The 19709-nt window shown below is 37.3% G+C and overlaps 1 protein-coding gene across 1 annotated transcript; it reads left to right on the forward strand.

The window, feature by feature from the left end:
- The first annotated feature begins 16310 nt into the window (after nucleotides 1-16310).
- Nucleotides 16311-16667, forward strand: LOC127814122 (uncharacterized). The gene has a single exon (XM_052355396.1). The coding sequence runs from the start codon at nucleotides 16311-16313 to the stop codon at nucleotides 16665-16667; it is 357 nt and encodes a 118-aa protein (XP_052211356.1).
- Nucleotides 16668-19709: the final 3042 nt, after the last annotated feature.

Genomic DNA, 19709 nt, shown 5'->3' on the forward strand with positions numbered 1-19709 from the left:
GATTGATCCAATGGTTGAGGATTTAATCTTCAAAGAAAATCAAAGGTTGAGATTTGAAGAGACTAAGTCTCTTGGATTGTGTTTCTTTAGAGACTAGAGATGAGTTCTCTTAAAATCAATGGCTAAGATTGAAGATTAGGAGAAGCACAAGGATTGTGCTTGTGTTGGAGAGTTGAGATTGAGTCTCTTGAATTAAAGAAAAATCAATGGCTAAGATGTAATCTTGAAATTTGGCATGGATTGAGTAGAAAAGCTCTATAAATAGGGAATTGAGAATTTAGTTCAAGGTTTTCCCCACTTGTGAAGAGAAAGAAAGCAAGAAGAGCTAAGGTTGGGAGAAGGAAGAAGAAAGGCAAGAGAGGTAAGCCTTCTTTCCCTCTCATGAAGTAGCCTTTAGTTTTTATGTATAAGAGCTAAGGTTGTATTCTTTCTTCTAAGGTGGCTTGAACCAAAGAGAGAGTCTTGGCAAGTGAAGTATTGAAGCTTCAAGAAGTAAAGAGGTAAGGGATAACCCCAAGTGGTAGGGGTTTTCCTTGCATATGTACATGTTTTAATGAGTTTGCATGTAATGGTCTTATTGCATGTTTTGTGTTCTAGTGGACCTATGGCTATAAGGAGGACTAGTGATGAAAGAGGGGTTGGTTGGTGCCTTAACCTAAGTGGTTATGAGGGCATGGAGGACTACCCATTATATGCATTGCATTTGCATTACATGTTCATATTCTCATGTTTCATATACATTTGCATAGCACCCTTACTGAGCATTGGCTCATAAGGTCCTTTGACCTCTATGTAGGTGGAGAATCATCTAAGGGAAAGGGAGTTTTGCAAGGTTGAAGGTAATGAAGAAAGGAGAAATGCATGTGAAGTGTATGTATTTTGTGAGTTTAGTGAGAAATGTTGTATTTATTTTGTTAAATATGTAATGAATGCTTAATATGGATGTATTGTGGCAAACTTGAATGTTTTGGAAGCCATTTGTAGTGTAAAAGCATTCTGGAAAATTTGAGTTTAAAAGGAAAAAAAAAAATTTAAAAAAAGGAAGAGGCAGTGTGCTGGGCGCAACCAAGGGTGCGCCTGGGCTCGGCTGGCGCGACTGCGCGCAGCAGGTGCGCGCGCGGCCTATGCGCGCCCACAGCCAACGCTGGGGGCGCAGCTGGTGCTGCCCCCCCTTGCTGCTGTGATGTTTTCCCTTTTTTTATTTTATTTCTTTTTTTTCTGTTTAATTAATTATTTCTGATATTTTGTAAAATTATGAAATAATTTATGTTTAAATAATTAAATAAAGGAGTATTTTAGCCTCCAAATTAATTATTAAATTAATATAAATTTGAGGCAATTGTGGGAAAAATTTCTATATTTTTGGAAATTAAATAATGGAGTATTTTCCTTAAATTTTGAAATTGGATGAGGATGCCTTGAGGTTTGTATTTCAAAAATTAATTTCCTAATGGTTGGAAAATTATTGTATTTTGAAATAATTAAAGGGAAAATCAATGGAGATTTAATGAGGAAAATTTATTTAAATTTTTCCAAAGAATATTAACTGCAAATATTTTCTAAAGGAAATGAAGGTGAGATAAATAGGTTAATGGTTGGGGCAAAGAAAAGAAAAATAATTTTCTTATTATTAAGGCGTTATACCATAATTTATTTGAAACTAGTGAGTTAGCTTATTTCTTTCGATCTTGGGAAGTCATCCTTAGCTCTTCATTAAAGAGCTTGAGAAGGGGTGACAGTTGTGAGGTTTCGGGTTTTATTTTCGCGGGGTCGTTTTGATAATTCCCGGACCCTTGAGTGGAGCGAAGAGAGGGCAAAGCCTAGTTCCCACCTAGGTCGTTTCCCGTTGAAACGTAGCCGTCTCTTCATCTTTGCCCTAGCGTGTGAATAGTAAGTTGGCTATTCGTGAGTAACACCCGTAGGTGGGAGCGGGGCATTATAGTCCAAACCTTATCCTTAAGGACATGTGGCAAGCATTTATTTGCCACAAATGGAAGGTAATAATAAGGCCTCATGATGATAGGACATGATTAATAGGCCTTAAGGTAGTTCACAAGTTTTAGGTAGAATTTGGGCAAGGTTGAGAGAATCAGAAGAGAGGATTTTGAGATAGAGAGTAAGGGGAAAATTCTACAAAAGGAAGGAGCAAATTTGGTGTAGAAAAAGGAGCAAAATAGTCTCGCCAGAAAATTTGGGTCATTTCCAACCAAGTTGAGGTAAGTACACTATGAACTATGTACGATGTTTAAGCACGCTCATGAATCATGTTAATGTGGTCCCTCTCGTTAAGTTTCAAGCAAGTTTCATGTTCCCAAGCAAGTTACGAGACCGGGGTTTAGTAGTGCTACGCACGGAGGTTCTTACCCTTACAAGTTGGTAGAACTTATCGTGTCCCCTCATGTTATACGTTCATGTTTCAAGTTCATGTCATGTCATGTTTAAATACATTTGATAGTTCTCTTGTACTTACTGAGATTTGTGTAATGTCACTCCGTATGTTGTTCCCCCCCAGGTGATCATGAATGAGGAGATCGGGACGCGGACGTGGAGCATGGTGGCTCGTTGAAAAAGAATTTTCAAGAATTTATGTTTTAGTTTCCTTTTGAAACAAAGTTTTTCGAGGTTGAACTCTGATCTTTTCCTATATGTATGTCATAAAGCATGTCTTGGATTTTTATTTAATTTAAAGGAAGTATGAGTTTGGTTTTAAGCTCCGGATATTTTTATATATGCTATTGTTATAAAGCATCTTTGCAAAGTCTTTCATTCTTATGTTGAAACCATGTTTTCCATGTCAAATTTTATATTTACGCAAAACATGCTTTGAATTTTATTATGTTCGAAACTTTACTTAAGTTTATAAAAGTCTGGTTTCTCCAGTTTTTCTGCACTAAACCTTAAAGTTCATTCAAATATTATTATTATTGTTAAGTATGTAAGTAAGTTACGGGTGTCACATGGTGGTATCAGAGCAGAGTTTTACTTTCCTGTAGACTCAAATTGTTTTTAAAGAAAAAAAATTTGAGTTTTTTAGAATGATTTGTAAGGTAAATCTTTCAAGGCAAGTTGAAATCCACCACATCCTGTCCAAGCTTCCAATCTCCGAGTAAGTTATAAGAACTGCTATGCTTATTTCTTATGGATACCATGCTTATACATCATAGTTATTCTCAAGCAAGTCACGTCCCGCTTAACTATGCATTTATTCTCTCAAGCTATATTTATGAGCATATGTTGTTATATGTATGTACACGTATGAAGCTCACGTTGGAATAAGTATGTGAGAGATATGATTCTTATTTGGATTAATTAGTTTGCATTTTTCGCTAGTGATATTGCTTCAAACGCAAGAGTTCATGATTATAGCGGAAATACTTGCATAGGAAGGGCTTATTAGAGTGAAAGCAATTAGGAATCAAGTCCATCAAGAAGAGCTTACATAATGAATCGTAATAAAACACAAATTTATTGTTAAGTTTATTGATATGTGTGACCGCGCTAAGGGCTTTGTCACAAAGACCTAAACTGTCTAAGGCGAGCTTGGGACTTAAGTGGTCTACATGACCCCCCCTCCTTACCTGGAAGCTCTTTAGTTGCATGTTATACATAGGTAGACGAAACGATGGACTAACAAATCATAGTTAACACGTAGTTCCACAATAGTACTCTTTATCCTTCGGGACCCTATATTCAGGAATTAATTATTCTTTTTCACATAAGTTTATGGAAACCCATGCAAGAAGTGCCAATAGTAGGGGCATGCAGTCGCAAAATGAGGCTAACGAAACTAGCAATCTCAATGAGCAATTCATGCAATTTATTGACACCATTCGCAACATAACACCACCTGCCACACCTCCCCAAGGAAACTCAGGAAACAATGCTACCCTGGTTGAGCAGTTTTGGAAGCTTCAACTTCTAACTTTTAAGGGTGGCTTGGACCCTCTAGTAGCTGAAGATTGGATAGCAACAATTGAATGGATCTTTAACCTCATAGATTGTCCAGACCCTAGGAAGGTAACTTGCGCTATATATATGTTACAACATGGAGCAAGGCATTTGTAACACCCAATAATCCTAGTGTTATGAGAATGAGAAAAGAAGTAAGAAAACTTTCGAAAATGCCCTTGAGAAGGTGTTAGATCCTTGAGAATATTGGTGTCCTATGAGAGGGGCATTTTGGTAATTTGGATAGTGAAGTCCAATAAAAGGGTATTTTGGTGAATTGGAAATAATTCCTATGTGGAGTTAGGTGTGTAAGTGAATTAAATCCCAATTTGATATTTATGTGGAGATATATGGGATTAATAAATTCACAAAGGGTATTTTGGGAATTTTGGAATTAATTCCATGGAGGAATTTAATTATGGAAAATAGGGAAAATGGAGAATATGCAATTATTTGAGAAAATAATTAATTTTCCCTAAATTGGTGAATTAATGTGGTAATGCCACATGGCGAGATGAGATTAGAACTTGGGAGCCAAGGTTAGTGTCTTGTAGTGACACATGGCATTTTGTGGTCCAAGTTAAATGGAGAGATTTAATTAAATGCAAAAGATTTGAAATTAGTCTTTCAAGCATTAAAGGAGAGGCATGATGGTTTGGATTAAAAGAAAATCCAAAAAGAAATTAAATTAGTCATGCATTAATGCTTTGAAAAATATGGGATTTATTTAAATACATAAGAAAGTATTTATGTCTCTCAAATGTGATGGATATGAAAATAGTCTCATTTAAGTAAATGAGAAATAAATGGATAAATTCAAGAATCCAATGGATGAGATCTATTCTTGAAAAGAGAATGAATCCAAAGGTGGGGATTTAAAGAGAAGAAATGGCATGGATTGCCAAATATTAAGAGATGAGTGGTTGAGATTAAAAGCTTTCAAAAGCACTTGGATTGTGCTTTTAATTGAAGGTTGAGATCTTCTCTTGAAAAGTGAATAAAATCCAATGGATGAGATTAATCAAGGCAAAAGCACATGGATTGTGCTTTCTTGTGTGGTTAGGATTTTCTCTCAAAAAGCAAATGGAAATCAAGGGCTAAGATGAAGTCTTGAAATTGAGATTTCAAGACAAGAGTAGTATATAAAGGGAAAGAGAGCTCTTGTCTCAAATTTTGCCATTTGAAAGAAAGAAAGAAAGTAAGAGAAAGGAAGAAACCTTCCAAGGAGAAGAAAAGAGAAGAAAAGAAAAGAAGAAGGAAGTGAAGAATGCAAAGGTAAGGTTTCTACCTTATGGTATTAAAGAAAAATCCTTTTATCTTTCTTGAATGGTGGCTTGGCTACCTTATTTTTATAGGGGTTTTTTGAGAAGGAGCAAAGGTTGAAAGCAATGAAGGCCTTGAAGTTAAAGCATGTGAAAGCTTCAAAGAAAAGAATGAGGTAAGGGATGGCCCCATGGGAGGGTGGCCTTGCAATGTGTTGTAAGTATGGTTCATAAATGTGTATGTTGCATTAGCATACTCTATTGTGTTCATGAGACTTATGGCCATAGGGTAGTTTGGGAACATGGTTGGAATGGTGGGTTGATGCCTCTAACCTTGGTGGGTTGTGAGGGCAAAGAGACCTAGCCACACTTGCATGCATTTGGCATCATATAATCTTGTTATGTTCATATTTACTTTGCATTACACCCTTATTGAGTTTAATAGCTCATGAGGTTTTATGTTCACTTATAGGTTGTTAAAGCATGAGAAAGTCAAGGCAAAGTGAAATGGCATGGGAAAGCATGGGAATGAAGATCCAAGAGTTTATTTGGCTTATGGAAGCCTATGTTGTTGCATTTGATTTATGAGATGTAAATTTATTTGTTTGATAATGGCTTGTTAAAGCCTAAGATCATGTGTGTATTTTATATTTTGGAATGTTTGATTTTATTTTGAAATGAGATATTGGCTTATGGCATGTTGAAGCCTAGGTTGGGTGAAAGTCTCATTTTTGGGTGTGTGTTGTGGGGAGCAACAATGAAGTAAAATAATATAGATTTTGATTGGAAATGTGGAGATTTTAAATGCATTTATTAGTGGTGTAATTTCTGGAAAATTTGGGGTTTAAAGCCTAAGAAAAAAAAAAAGTGAAGATGGCAGTAGGTGGCAGTAGCAGTAGGCACTGGGGGCGCCCTGGGCTGTGCAGGCGCACAGCCCGCGGCCAGTGGGTGCTCGCGGGCTCGCAGCTGGGCCCCATGCGACCCTGGGGCGCATCGCAGGCCCCGTCAGCCAATTTTTTTTTAAAATTCCAGAAAATTAGGGATTTTTGGGATAATTCTTAATTGATTTTGGGCCCTGGAGAAATTTTCAAAATAAAGGGATTTTTCGGGCATTTTTGGAGATAAATGCCGAATTTTGAAAAATGAAAATTTTTGAGTTTTTCTTCCAAAATTGGTAATCAATCAATGTATGGATTGAAATGGTGGATTTTTGGAGCCTGGTGAAATTCTTGGATGGAAAAAGAATTATATATAAATATGAGAATGGCGATTAGGCATCATAATGAGATTTCTTTTTAGCCAAGTGCGGTGTGGTTAAGCTCAATTCTGCTAGTGAATCCTAGGGTTGAGGGAAGGGAAGGACAAACTTAGTTCCTACCTAGGGTGTTTTGTCTTGAAACATGGTTCGCCTTTCACCAATGGCCGGGTAGGTGGAGAATTCAGGTAATTGTTCATGAGTGGCACTTGTAAGTGGGAATGGGGCGTCACAGCATTGGTGGGATTCTACTACCAGATCCCGACCCCAGGGACATGTGCAGACCTGGGATCAATTCAAGGAACTTTTTCTTAAGAAGTATTACCCTGCTAACATTCATAACCAAAAGGAAGTAGGGTTCCTCGTGTTAAAACAAGGTAGCATGACCTTGATGGAATACGAAAGGAAGTTTGATGAGCTATCACGTTTTGCCCCAGCCTTAGTGGATATAGAACAAAAGTGGGTAAGGTGCTTTAAGCAAGGGTTGAGAGATGATTTATGGCAGGTAATCGTAACTTTTAAGTTAGGCACGTATCATGAGGTGCTAGCTAAGGCCCAACTGGCAAACTTTAGAGAAAGCTCTAGCAGCAATAGCAAGCTATCACAGTTGGGACCACCAAAAAAGCGTAAGTGGGAGGATAAAGGTTAAGGGAAGTAGGATTATTTGAAGAAGAATAAAGGAGGAGGTCTAACATCGGGAAATTAACAACTGAACTGTAATACCCCAAAATTTTATGTAAAGGTTGGATAATGCAATAAAGTGTTTTAAATGGAAGTTTTGAATTTAAGTGTAAATGGAAAATGGTTTAGGACCTAAATGCAAATATCAAAGGATAACTTCTCCAACAATAAGAATATTGCAATGATAAATGCTTATTTATGAAGGTTTGAGTTGGAGAAATTGGATTGGAGGGTTAACTTAAAAGTCCTAAAGTTTATGATGATAATACTTACTTTCACCCTTAAAGTCGAAGTGAAGAAAACTAGGAAGAATTCTATTGGCTCACCAAAGCAAATGGATAAGAAGGGTTGTCTTGGAGGCCACGTTAGGAGCAATTGGAGGCATGAGATTGGAAGAATGAAAGGCTTCTAAAGGAAGGAAGAATCAAGTGGAAAGAATTTCAAAGATAAGCTATCATTACTAGGGAAGAAAAGTAGATAACTTAAAGGCTAAGTGTGATCTTGAAACTTGGAAGATTTGTATTTGGCTTGCAAAAGAAGAGAATGATAGAGCTTATCCTAAAGCCACGTGAATGAGTATTTGGAAGTTTAAGATTGGAAGAAAGGAAAAGCTTGAATAGGAAGATAAATTATTCAAAGGAAGTAATGATTGATTCTTACCCCAAAAGTCTTAAGTGGCATGAGTTGGAAGACTATGAGTGGCTTGGAAGAGAAGAGATAAGGGTCTTTGGGTGCTCTTATCATGGAAGTCACGTGAATGGGAGATTTGATTGGAAGGAAGTAAAGGCTTGTTTGAGAAGCCTTGAGTTGGTAAAGGATAACGTCTCCAAATGAATGTCATGATAAAAGCTTGTTAGGAAAGCTTTGAGTTGGTAAACTTTCATTGGAAGACTTATGGTCATAATAAAGGCTTGTGGGAGAAGCCTTGAGGTGGAAAGATTGTATTGGGTAATTGTATTCAAAAGTCTTAAACCATGATTATCTTTATTTCTTAATTCAAAAGTAAATGGAGTTGGAAGCATGTTATTGGCTTGCTAAAAGATAAGGATAAGATGGGTTGAATAAAGGGTCACGTAAGGGGCAAATGGAAGGAGTGGATTGGGAGAGAAAAGGTTTCCAAGAGAAGAATAGAATCAAATGTGAGTTCTTTCAAAGATAGTAATCATGGCTAGGATAGAAAATAACCAAATGTGATCTTGAAGCTTGGAGGTAAAAGGACTATAAAAAGGGGTGGAGAGTTGGAACACGTAGAAGGAAAAATAGAAGAGGAAAAGCAAGAGAAGAAGAAACCAAAGAAGAAGGCAAGAGAAGCCAAGTGGGAGACCAGATTGGAAATCACCAAAAACGGAAAAGAAAGCTAAAAGGTAAGTCACTTTTCTCTCTGTAGGGTCATAGTACTCTGAAAGGGGAGTTCGTAGGTTCAAACGGAAGTCAAATCGGAGTTAAAATGAAGGAGTTATGGCTGTTTTAATTTTGGGTTGCAAAATAGAGAAGGGGTAGCGCGTGGCCACCCTTCCGGGGGCCCGTGAGGGCGCATCCGACCTCCATTTAGCCTGAAATTTTCACCGTTGTTCTCCTATTTTAATTACCTAGAACCCTGTATAAGAATATTTAAGGTTCAATTCACTTAAATACGTGATTTCTGCAAAAATAGCCCCTAGTGCATGAAACCGGGCTGTAAACTGTGCTATCAAGGGGAAATGATCGAGGTGAGTGGTTTCTTGCATTATTTGTGCTTCATATTGATCATTACTTGAACCATTTGTGTTGAATGTGGACATACTCACTTTCTCTCTTTGATTAGCATGATACTTTACTTGTTTCATCACTTCATGGCATGTGGTTGTTTATGGCAAGCTAGTGGCCGCCATGAGTGACTCGCGGAGTCACATATGCGTGTTTGAGGTGAGCATGGCATGCGTGGAGGTGATTGCAACACCCTGGCATGGCTTCCACAAAGGGGGTTTCACTTTGCATACTTGCATTTCATACATGATCTACTTCTTTCTTGAAACTATCTCACTTAGATGTAATTATCTAACTTGGGTGTTTCATACCCCTGAGATATTCAACGTCCCAGGTGTGTTAGATGTGCCAGGTGATTCAGGTTCCGGATTCTGATTCCGGCTAGAGCGAAAAGGTGGTGCTTGGCTAGCTTTTGGTTTATTTCATTATGTACCTTTGTAACCAAGTTTTGTATTGTGAATAGCAACTAGGGTACTCGAGTTTGTAATAAAAAGGTGCCCTACAGTTGTACTACAGTAATAAGTTGTGTTTTTGGAGTATTGAGAGTCTTTTATGTTTCTTGTACTTGGAAATGAAATCTAGTGGAAACCCACTTTATTTAGCTTTAGTTAAGCTTGCAGGTTCGATCCAATGCTTCCGTTGATAAGGGTTTCCATAACGCCCGTAGGTGATGATTTCTTATATTTCAAGTTATTGTATATTTGGAAAAGTGGGGCGTTACATGAACTCAGTGTGTGGCAAGTGTCAAAAGCGTCATACTGGACCGTGTCTCATTTGTGGTGAAATGGTCATGTGGCCAGATTCTGTCCCAAGGGTCAGCTAAAGAAACAGTAGCAACAACCATATCAATAGAAGCCAGAAAATCCCCCTAAGGGTTAAGCTAGGGTGTATGCACTCACAAGACAAGAGGAGGATCAGGACCGCAACGTGCTGGCCAGTAACATTTTTATCTCTAGAATACCTGTTTATACTTTGTTTGATTCTGGTTCGCAAGCAAACTCAATGCATATGTGGAACATGTAAGTACTCCCTTAGGAGTAGTGATACCCTCGGGAGGTATAATAAGCACGAATCATGTAGTAAGGACAGCTAAGGTGGAGGTCGAGGGAAAGTTTTTAGAAATAACCTTATATGTCTTAGATATGCAAGAATTAGACGTGATTTTGAGAATGGACTATTTTTCTAAGCCCCATGCGACCATTTTATGCTTCGAGAAGGAAATAGTTTGTAAGTATCCTGAAGGGATAAAACTTTGCCTTTCAGTGGCTGAGACAAAACACCTTCCATGTGTCATTTCAGCATTAAAAGCTAAGAAATCATTGTAGTCGAAAGGATGTATTGGATTCTTAATGTCAGTGGTGGCTAAGGGAGGAAAAGAATTAACAATGAATGACATTAATGTAGTAATGGACATTCCAGAGGTCTTCCCTAATGATCTGATTGAAATGCCACCAGAACGAGAAGTAGAGTTCACTATTGATCTAGTGCCCGGTTTCGCACCTATTTCTAAAGCTCCTTATAGGATGGAGCCAAAGCAGTTACACGACTTGAAAAATCAGTTAGAGGAACTATTGGGGAAAGGATTTATTCGACCTAGTGTATCCCCTTGGGAGCATTAGTATTGTTCGTCAAGAAGAAAGATGGATCAATGAGGATGTGTATTGATTACCGAGAATTAAATAAAATCACTATTAAGAACAAGTATCCTCTTCCCAGAATCGAGGACTTGTTTGATCAGTTATGGGATGCACGAGTATTCTCAAAGATTTATCTAAGGTCAGGATATCATCAGTTGAGGATCAAATCTAGTGACATCTCGAAGACAGCTTTCAAAACTCGGTATGGTCATTATGAGTTTTTAGTCATACCTTTTGGTTTAACTAATGCACCTGGAGTTTTCATGGACCTAATGAATCGAGTTTTCTATGAGTACTTGAATAAATTTGTCATTGTCTTTATTGATGATATCTTGTTGTACTCTCAAAGTGAAGAAGAACATGGAAAGCATTTGAGGATTGTTTTAGGGATTTTGAAGGAAAATAAGCTATTTGCGAAGTTCAAGAAGTACGAGTTTTCCTTGGGCATGTCATCACAACTCAAGGAATAAAAGTAGACCCCAGCAAGGTAGAAGCAGTGTTGAATTGGTCAAGACCAACCAATGTAACTGAGGTTCGAAGCTTTTTGGGTTTAGCTGGATACTATTGGAGGTTCATTGAAGGATTCTCCAAACTGGCAGGGCCTTTGACTCAGCTGACTTGCAAAGGTACTAAGTTTGAATAGACAGAGAAGTGTGAAACTAGTTTTGAAGAATTAAAGAAAAGGCTGGTAAACGCGTCAGTATTAACTATTCCTGAAGGGTCAAAAGATTTTGTTATTTATAGTGATGTGTCTAAACAAGAAATTGGATTAGTATTGATGCAAAAAGGTAAGGTAGTTGCTTATGCATCAAGGCAGTTGAAGCCTTATGAGCAAAACTACCCTACACATGACCTAGAGCTTGCAGCGGTAGTTCATGCTTTTAAAATTTTGGAGACACTGTAACATCCCAGATTTTCAACACAAATATGATGTAATACCTGAGATTATTAGGTTCTAATACTTGAGAAAATAGGTCCTTTCAAGGGATTATAAAAGCCTTGAGGCAAAGGTTCAGTTTCTGAACTAGTGGCAAAATCGTAAATACTGAAGTTTGGGTAAAAGTGTAATTTACTTAAAATCTTGGGGTGCTAAGTGTAATTTATCCATTTTTCAGGGACCAAAAAATGCAATTAAAAATGGCCCGGGGACCAAGTTGCAAGGGTCTAAGTGCAGTTACGTGAAAAGTTGGGGCCAACGCGTCGTTTCTTGAAACCTTAAAAATATCATGGATTTCAAACTCAAATCAAATGGAGGTTTGGATTCCAAATTCTATTAAATTCAATTAAGAGATGAGTGGTGCATTTGGGTTGGATGCACATGGGAGAAATGATGAAGCCTTATCTTCAATGACACATGACAATCAACCATTGGCCTCTTGGAAGATAAGATAAGATCACATGATGGCTCATAATGACCCTTTGAGGTGGCATTGCATAATTGGCTAAGGAAAAGCTTACTTAGCTTCCAAGTTTGCAAAAGTCTCCAAACCTTATCCCTAAGGACATGTGGCAAGCATTCATTGGCCACTTGGAGATAGGATTTGAAGTGTAATGATGAGAAATGTGGAAAATGCAATTAACCGTGTGGGATGTAGTTGTAATGATGGGAAATGTAGAAAATGTAATTTACCATGTGGGATGTAATGATGGGGAATCTTGAAAATCTAATTAAACATGTGGAGGCACAAATCTCTAGGGACACGTGGCATATTTTAATTGGATGCTCATGGATGGAATGATGACGTGACACGTGGCGCGATTTGGTTTGTTGAAGTTTCCTATAAATAAGGGCTTTGGGGTTATTAATTTTGGGCACCAAGTAAGGAGGAAAAGGAAAGGAGTTTGAGAGAGGAAATGCTGTCGAAAAGAAGGGAGAAAGTCGAGGGAGAATAAGCCTTGACAGAATTTTTGGGTCTTTCTCGAAGTTCATGCCAAGCAGTAAGAAAAACTGCGAGAAAACCCATTTCGCTCATTGAAAATCGTGCTTCCTAAGGTAACCGATCAAGGTGAGTGATTCCTACATATTTTGTGACACTTTGAGCATTTGTTGCTTCACTTGTGTGTGAATGTTGGCTTGCATATCATGCCTTTGTGGCTTACATGTCATATATCATGTTCATGTTAGTGACTGTGGCTAGTTGTTGGGCATCATGGAAGAACTCGTGCTCTTACAGTGAGCCAAGGGGTGATTATGATGACTGCGGGGGTGATTGCAACACCTTGGCATTGCTACCACAGGGTGGATTTCATAATGGCATTATTGCATTTACACACATGTACTCTCATTTTCTGTGTCACTCTGTAATACCCCCTCTCCTAGAACTGCTCGAGAAGAGGTGCTACGGGAAAAATAAAATAAACTAACTGACAAACTGAAATCTGATACCAACTGAACATCTCAATCAACTGAAATAAAATTTTGAGTCAACATCAATTGAAAACCATAAACTACATCTAAGGGGGAAAATCTCTAAACTGGAATATAAAATAAACCTAAACTGATAAAAACACCAACTAATAAACTCCCAGACATCTTTGGTCTTGAGCTGCTCCACGTACACACACTACTAGACACTACTGCTAGTCCTCACATCTAGTACTCCCCCACTAGGACCTGGAATGGTGAAGAGTATAAGGTGAGCTACAAAGCTCAGCAAGTAATAAACTGAAGAGAATAACTGAAGCTGAATCGAAGAATATCGATACTGATAAAAATACTTACTGAACTTGTACTAAGAGATATAATAATCACTGGATGGCATTTATAAGATGTAATGCACATAAACTGTAACTAAATGCAGATATGCAACATTGGCACATAGGCCCACATAACTGTAATACATACCTGGCTGATCTGAATCTTGCAAACATAAAAACTGTAAACACATATTGTGGGCAATATGCCCCTAGCCCCTTGGTCGACATCAGGCGAGCATCTCATAACTGAGATATAACTAAATTGATACTAGTGGGATCCCCGCGGACAAGTCGCCTGTGGCCCATAATGCAATGCTCATATAAGTGCTAGCACACGATATGTAGTGTTCCATATAAAGTCATGCTCAATGCTCATACAAATGTGTATGCACAATAATTTCACAAAATAATGCTGACCATGTCATAATGAACTGCTAAACATGGTATATGATTTTTACTAGCAATATTGAGATACAAAGATTCTGAAATTTCTGAGTATAGGCAAGGCATATTGGATTTTATCATATCTTGGCATAAAAATCAATATTTGAATAATTGAATATTTATATTAAATTTAAGACTTGCATCAAGAATTTATTGAAAACCATTCAGATGCCATATGATACTATTTGGATGGTTGAGGAAGCATAAGCAAGCAATTCGAATAAAACAGCAGCCCATTCGAATGAAAAAAATGGACTACAGCAAGCTCATTCGAATGGCAGAAACTCATTCGAATGACAGAGGCTCATTCGAATGATAGATAATATATAACAAAGGCTATTCGGATCTGATCAAGGAGTCATTCGAATGACTCACAAATTCATTCAAATGAATTTTGACAACTTCCAACTTTTGAACTGGCAAAAAGCGACTCATTCGAATGCAACAGTACCCTCATTCGAATGAATGAATGGATACTCATGGGTCATTCGAATGACAGAGAGACTCATTCGAATGCTAAACTATACAAAGCAACAACTTATTCAAATCTTCAGGGACTCATTCGAATGACAAGAAAACTCATTCGAATTACAGTCTCAAAACTTCAAAAACACATACGAATGATACGATAACACATGACTCATTCAAATGACAAAGGACTCATTCGAATGACTGATACATTATAAGGGAAAAACTTACGATAACACTGAAAACTCATTTGGATACCACTGAACTCATTCGAATGACAAAGAGACTCATTCGAATGATTGGAAACTTATACAAAACGAAGCTTACGATAACAGAGACCATATCTTGAATCAAAACTTAGCATCACTACACCATTCCAAAAGAAATCTTGGGAGAACAATCCCAATTGATATAAAATAATATCAAGATGTGTTAAATCAATCGCTTATGAAAGAAACACAGTAAAGAATTATGCATAGCTTAACATAACTCACTGGGTAATGATATACCGCATGAAAATATATATATATATATGCATGAACATTCTGACTGATTAAACTGGAAATCCAAAACAAGAGTCTTGGTATTCTGAGATCACTGCTAATATGATTTGAGGATCATATTTAAAAGATTCACTATAAAGAATCACACATATCTTCTTCATGCACTCACTGTTCTACACACACATATATATATATACACTGGAACTGGTATAAATATGAGAACTCATTGAAGAATTGGAATAAACTGAGAACGAACTAACTTGAATCTGTAATGAAAGGAATTATAGATAGGATACTTGCCTTATGCTAACTCTGATCGAATCGAACGATTGCAATGGAAAATCTAAACACTGCAATGCTTCTCAAACTCTCTGTTCTTCACAAACTTCTTCTCTTTCCGCGGCGTGAGAAAATTGTGACTTAAGAAACTATATATATACACTGATCTAAGAAGCCCTAACGCCATAACTCATTCTCCTATTATAACCAGGAGACTTCACCAACCCAAAACCTTCTCACGCTCGGATACCTCAATCCCTTAAGAGTAATAACTCTAATTAATTAATTAAATTCTAATCACAAATTGCTAAATGACTCTTATGTCTTTGCATTTAATTTCCATAATAAGTAACTATAATTAAATGCTATTTCTTCAATTAAAAATCTCTAAATTTCCACATTAAAATTTAATTGGCAAATTCTTTCAATTAAACAACAAAAATTAATTAAATAATTCTAAATAAATGCTGGGCCCTCTAACGGGTCATTACACACTCACTTAGATGTCATTATCTAACTTGGGTGTTTCACACCCCTGGGACATTCAACGTCCCAGGTATATTAGCATGCCAGGTACCCCGCAGTCAAGTAGGAGAAAAGGCTACGAGGAGGCTAATGTTTAGTTTAACTCCATGTTGTTCATATGCTATGGATCTTATGTAACCTTTGAATTCGTTTGAGACTTGTATATCACAATTGTATAAACAAGGGTTATGTAAGGGTTGGTTTTACCTTTTATGTTGTTAAGGGTGTAAGTCGGGGTTACTATGCACTATGAACATGGTAAGGGTTGTTTGTTGGATTTTGGAAGTCTTCGAATGATGCATTGTGAATAGCAGCTAGGATACTCAAGGTTGTAAGAAGTGTGTGTGAGAGTATCCAATTGTACCTACAGTGATGTGTTGTCATTTAGAGAATTAGAGGTCATGAACATTTATTGTAATTATAAAGGAAATATAGTGGAAACCCCTTTTATTTAGCTTTGGTTAAGTTTTCAGGTTTGATCCAATGCTTCTGTTGGTAAGGGTTTCCATAACGCCCATAGGTGATGTCTGCTTGTATTCCATGTTGTTTTGTATTTGGAAAAGTGGGGCATTACAGACACTATCTGTACGGAGGTAAATGCGATATCTATACTAATCATAAGAGTCTCAAGTACATCTTCACACAAAAAGAGTTGAATATGAGGCAAAAGAGATGGTTGGAATTGGTAAAGGATTATGATTGTGAAATCCACTACCACCCCGGCAAAGCAAACGTGGTGGCGAACTCCTTAAGTAGAAAGAAAATGGGCCAAGTAGCAGCTTTAACAGCATAAAAGCCTTTGTGGTAGGAGTTCGAGAGCTTAAGCCTAGAGATTATTGCTACGCTATCTAATTCTAATGCTTGTATGGTAGCACTCTCTGTCCGACTAACCCTCCGTGATCAGATTAAGAGCCATCAGAAGGGAGACCAATTCTTTGAGTACATCAAGGATGAGGTTAATACTGAGAAGCAGAAGGACTTCACAATAGCTAGTGATGACACGCTCTATTTCCAAGGGCGACTGTGTGTGCCAAACTTTGAGGAACTAAGGCAAGAAATTTTGGAAGAAGCCCACTCCATTCCTTATTCTGTACATCCTGGAAATACAAAGATGTATTGTGACCTAAAGGTAGTGTTTTGGTGGATAAATATGAGGGAAGACATAGCTAAATTTGTTGAAAAATGTTTGACATGTCAGCAGGTGAAAGCTGAGCACCAATGACCAGCAAGGTTACTGCAATCGTTAGAGGTTCCAAAGTGGAAATAGGAACATGTGACGATGGATTTTATTATAGGATTTCCAAAATTAATAGTAGGACATGAGGCTATTTGGGTGATCGTGGATCGACTTACCAAATCAGCTCACTTCTTACCTATTTGGATGACATTTTCAATGGATCAGCTTGCACGACTGCATGTTAAGGAAATAGTAAGACTACATGCTGTTCCAGTTTCCATTATATTAGATAGGGACCCGAGGTTCACATCCAACTTTTGGAAGAGCTTACACAGAGCCATGGGAACCAAATTGAGTTTTAGTACAGCTTTTCATCCTCAGATAGATGGGCAATCTAAAAGAATAATACAAACTTTAGAGGATATGCTTTGTAACACCCCCTCTCCTAGAACTACCCGAGAAGAGGTGCTACTGGGGATAATAAAATAAACTAACTGATAATCTGAAATCTGATACCATGACTGAACATCTCAATCAATTGGAATAAAAACTCTTAGTTAATACAAACTGAAATGCATAAACTCTTACTGAGGGACAATCCCTCAACTGAAATATAAAATAAGATCTAATCTAAGAAAACTCTATAGAACTCAACAGACTCCCAGACATCTTTTATCTTGAGCGGCTCCACGTTCACACACTACTGAACATTGCTGCTAGGCCCCACATCTGATACTCCCCTGCTAGAACCTGGAGGGGTGAAGAGTACAAGGTGAGCTACAAATGCTCAGCAAGTAATAAGCTGGAAAGAATACTGAAGCTGAATCGAAGAATATCGATACTGATAAATAACTGATTAAACTTGTACTGTATAATCACTGTCTGATTGCATTCATAAAAATGTAATGCACATAAACTGTAAACTAAATGTAGGTATGCAACTTTGGCTCATAGGCCCACATAATCTGATAATACATACCTGTCTGATCTGAAACCTGCATACATAAAAACTGTAAGCACATACTGTGGGCAAAGCCCCTAGCCCCCTGGTTGCCACCAGGCGAGCAACTCATAAACTGAGTTGAAACTGAAACTGATGGGATCCCCGCGGACAAGCCGCCTAGCGCGCATAATGCAATGCAATGCTCACATAAATGCTGGCACACGATATGTAGTGCTCCATATAAAGTCATGCTCAATGCTCATACCAAAATGTATGCACATAATTTCACAAAATAATGCTGATCATGTCAAAATAAAATAATATTGAACATGATATGATCTTCATCTATATATTGGAATACAAAGATTCTATTAATTATGATTTATGGTATGGGTATGATTAACTTGTCATGTTCTGGCTCATGAATTCAATGTTGGAAGGTATTGAATACATTGATTGAATTAAACTTGAATTAGTACTCACTGGAAGCTAAATTAGATTTCTGGAAAAGTCATCCGGATATCAGAAAGGATATCAGGATAAGAAGAAAGACATCCAGATATGAAGAAGGCTCATCCGGATACACTGACATTCAAAGAAGAAGCTATTTGGATATGCTGGGAAGTATTCGGATATGAACTAGGACATCCGGATATGATTCTGGTCATTCGGATATCTCACTGATGCATTCGGATATAACTGGGGACTATTCGAATGAAAAATTCAACTTTTTGAGGGAGGCATCCAGATATCAGGCGAGACATCCGGATATTATCTTGACCTTTCCGGATGTATAAACAAACCATTCGGATATCATACTTGAAGAACTTTAGATACATCTGGATACGATACAAGGTATCCGGATATTAGAACTTAGAGTAATAGAACTTGCAATCCAAAATGGATAAGGATTAATAGAACTTGCAATCCAAAATGGATAAGGATTATTGGAACTTGCAATCCAAAATGGATGAGGATTAATAGAACTTGCAATCCAAAATGGATAAGGATTACTGGAACTTGCAATCCAAAATGGATAAGGATTAATCGAACTTGCAATCCAAAATGGATGAGGATTAATGGAACTTGCAATCCAAAATGGATAAGGATTAATGGAACTTGCAATCCAAAATGGATAAGGATTACTGGAACTTGGAATCCAAAATGGATAAGGATTACTGGAACTTGCAATCCAAAATGGATGAGGATTAATAGAACTTACAATCCAAAATGGATGAGGATTACTGGAACTTGCAATTCAAAATGGATAAGGATTACTGAAACTTGCTCATAACTTCACTGTTATATGCATATATATATATATATACGTCTCTGCTTACTAATATAAAATCTGAGAACTCAATGAAGAACTGGAATAATCTGAAAAATTGATATGAACCTGTAATGGAAGGGATTACAGGAAGAATACTTGCCTGATAGAACTCTCTGATCGAACCCTGGAGCGATCCTGAAGACTCTAGCAAGCCTCTATTATCTCTTAGCCTCTTGGTTCTTCACATGGCGTGAAGAAAAGCTAAGCTAATGGGCTCTATATATAGACATAAAGTCCTAGATCTCTTTCCTTTTATAACTTGGAATCCCTCTCCCAATTGAACTTGGAGACTCTCAAAACCTTCTCCTATTGAGACTAGGAGACTCTCAATCCAATTCCATCTCATACATGGATTCTCATTCTTCTTTAAATACATAGTCCCACTTAATTAATAATAATACAAAAATTATTATTAAAACTCTCAAATAATAATAAAACTCCAAAATTACCTTCATGCCCTTGCATTTAATTTCTACAAAATAAATGTCATTTAAATGCTATTTAAATTCTATTATCTCAATTAAAAATCACTAGTTTGCCACCTTGGCAAATTCTGAAACTCCAAAATTAAAAAGAAATAAACGCTATTCTTTTCCTTCAAAATCTCTAAATTGCCACATTAAATAATTAATTGGCAAAATCGCTTAATCAAATACTTCAACAATTAATTAAATAATTCCTGAATAAATACTGGGCCCTCTAATGGGTCGTTACAATTTCTCCCCTCCTTAAAAGAATTTGGTCCTCCAAATTCGTACTTGGTTACTCAAACAACGAGGGGTAAAGACTCCTCATCTCTTATTCTTATTCT

This window comes from Diospyros lotus, chromosome 1 (assembly GCF_014633365.1).
Source record: "Diospyros lotus cultivar Yz01 chromosome 1, ASM1463336v1, whole genome shotgun sequence".
NCBI classification, from domain to species: Eukaryota; Viridiplantae; Streptophyta; class Magnoliopsida; order Ericales; family Ebenaceae; genus Diospyros; species Diospyros lotus.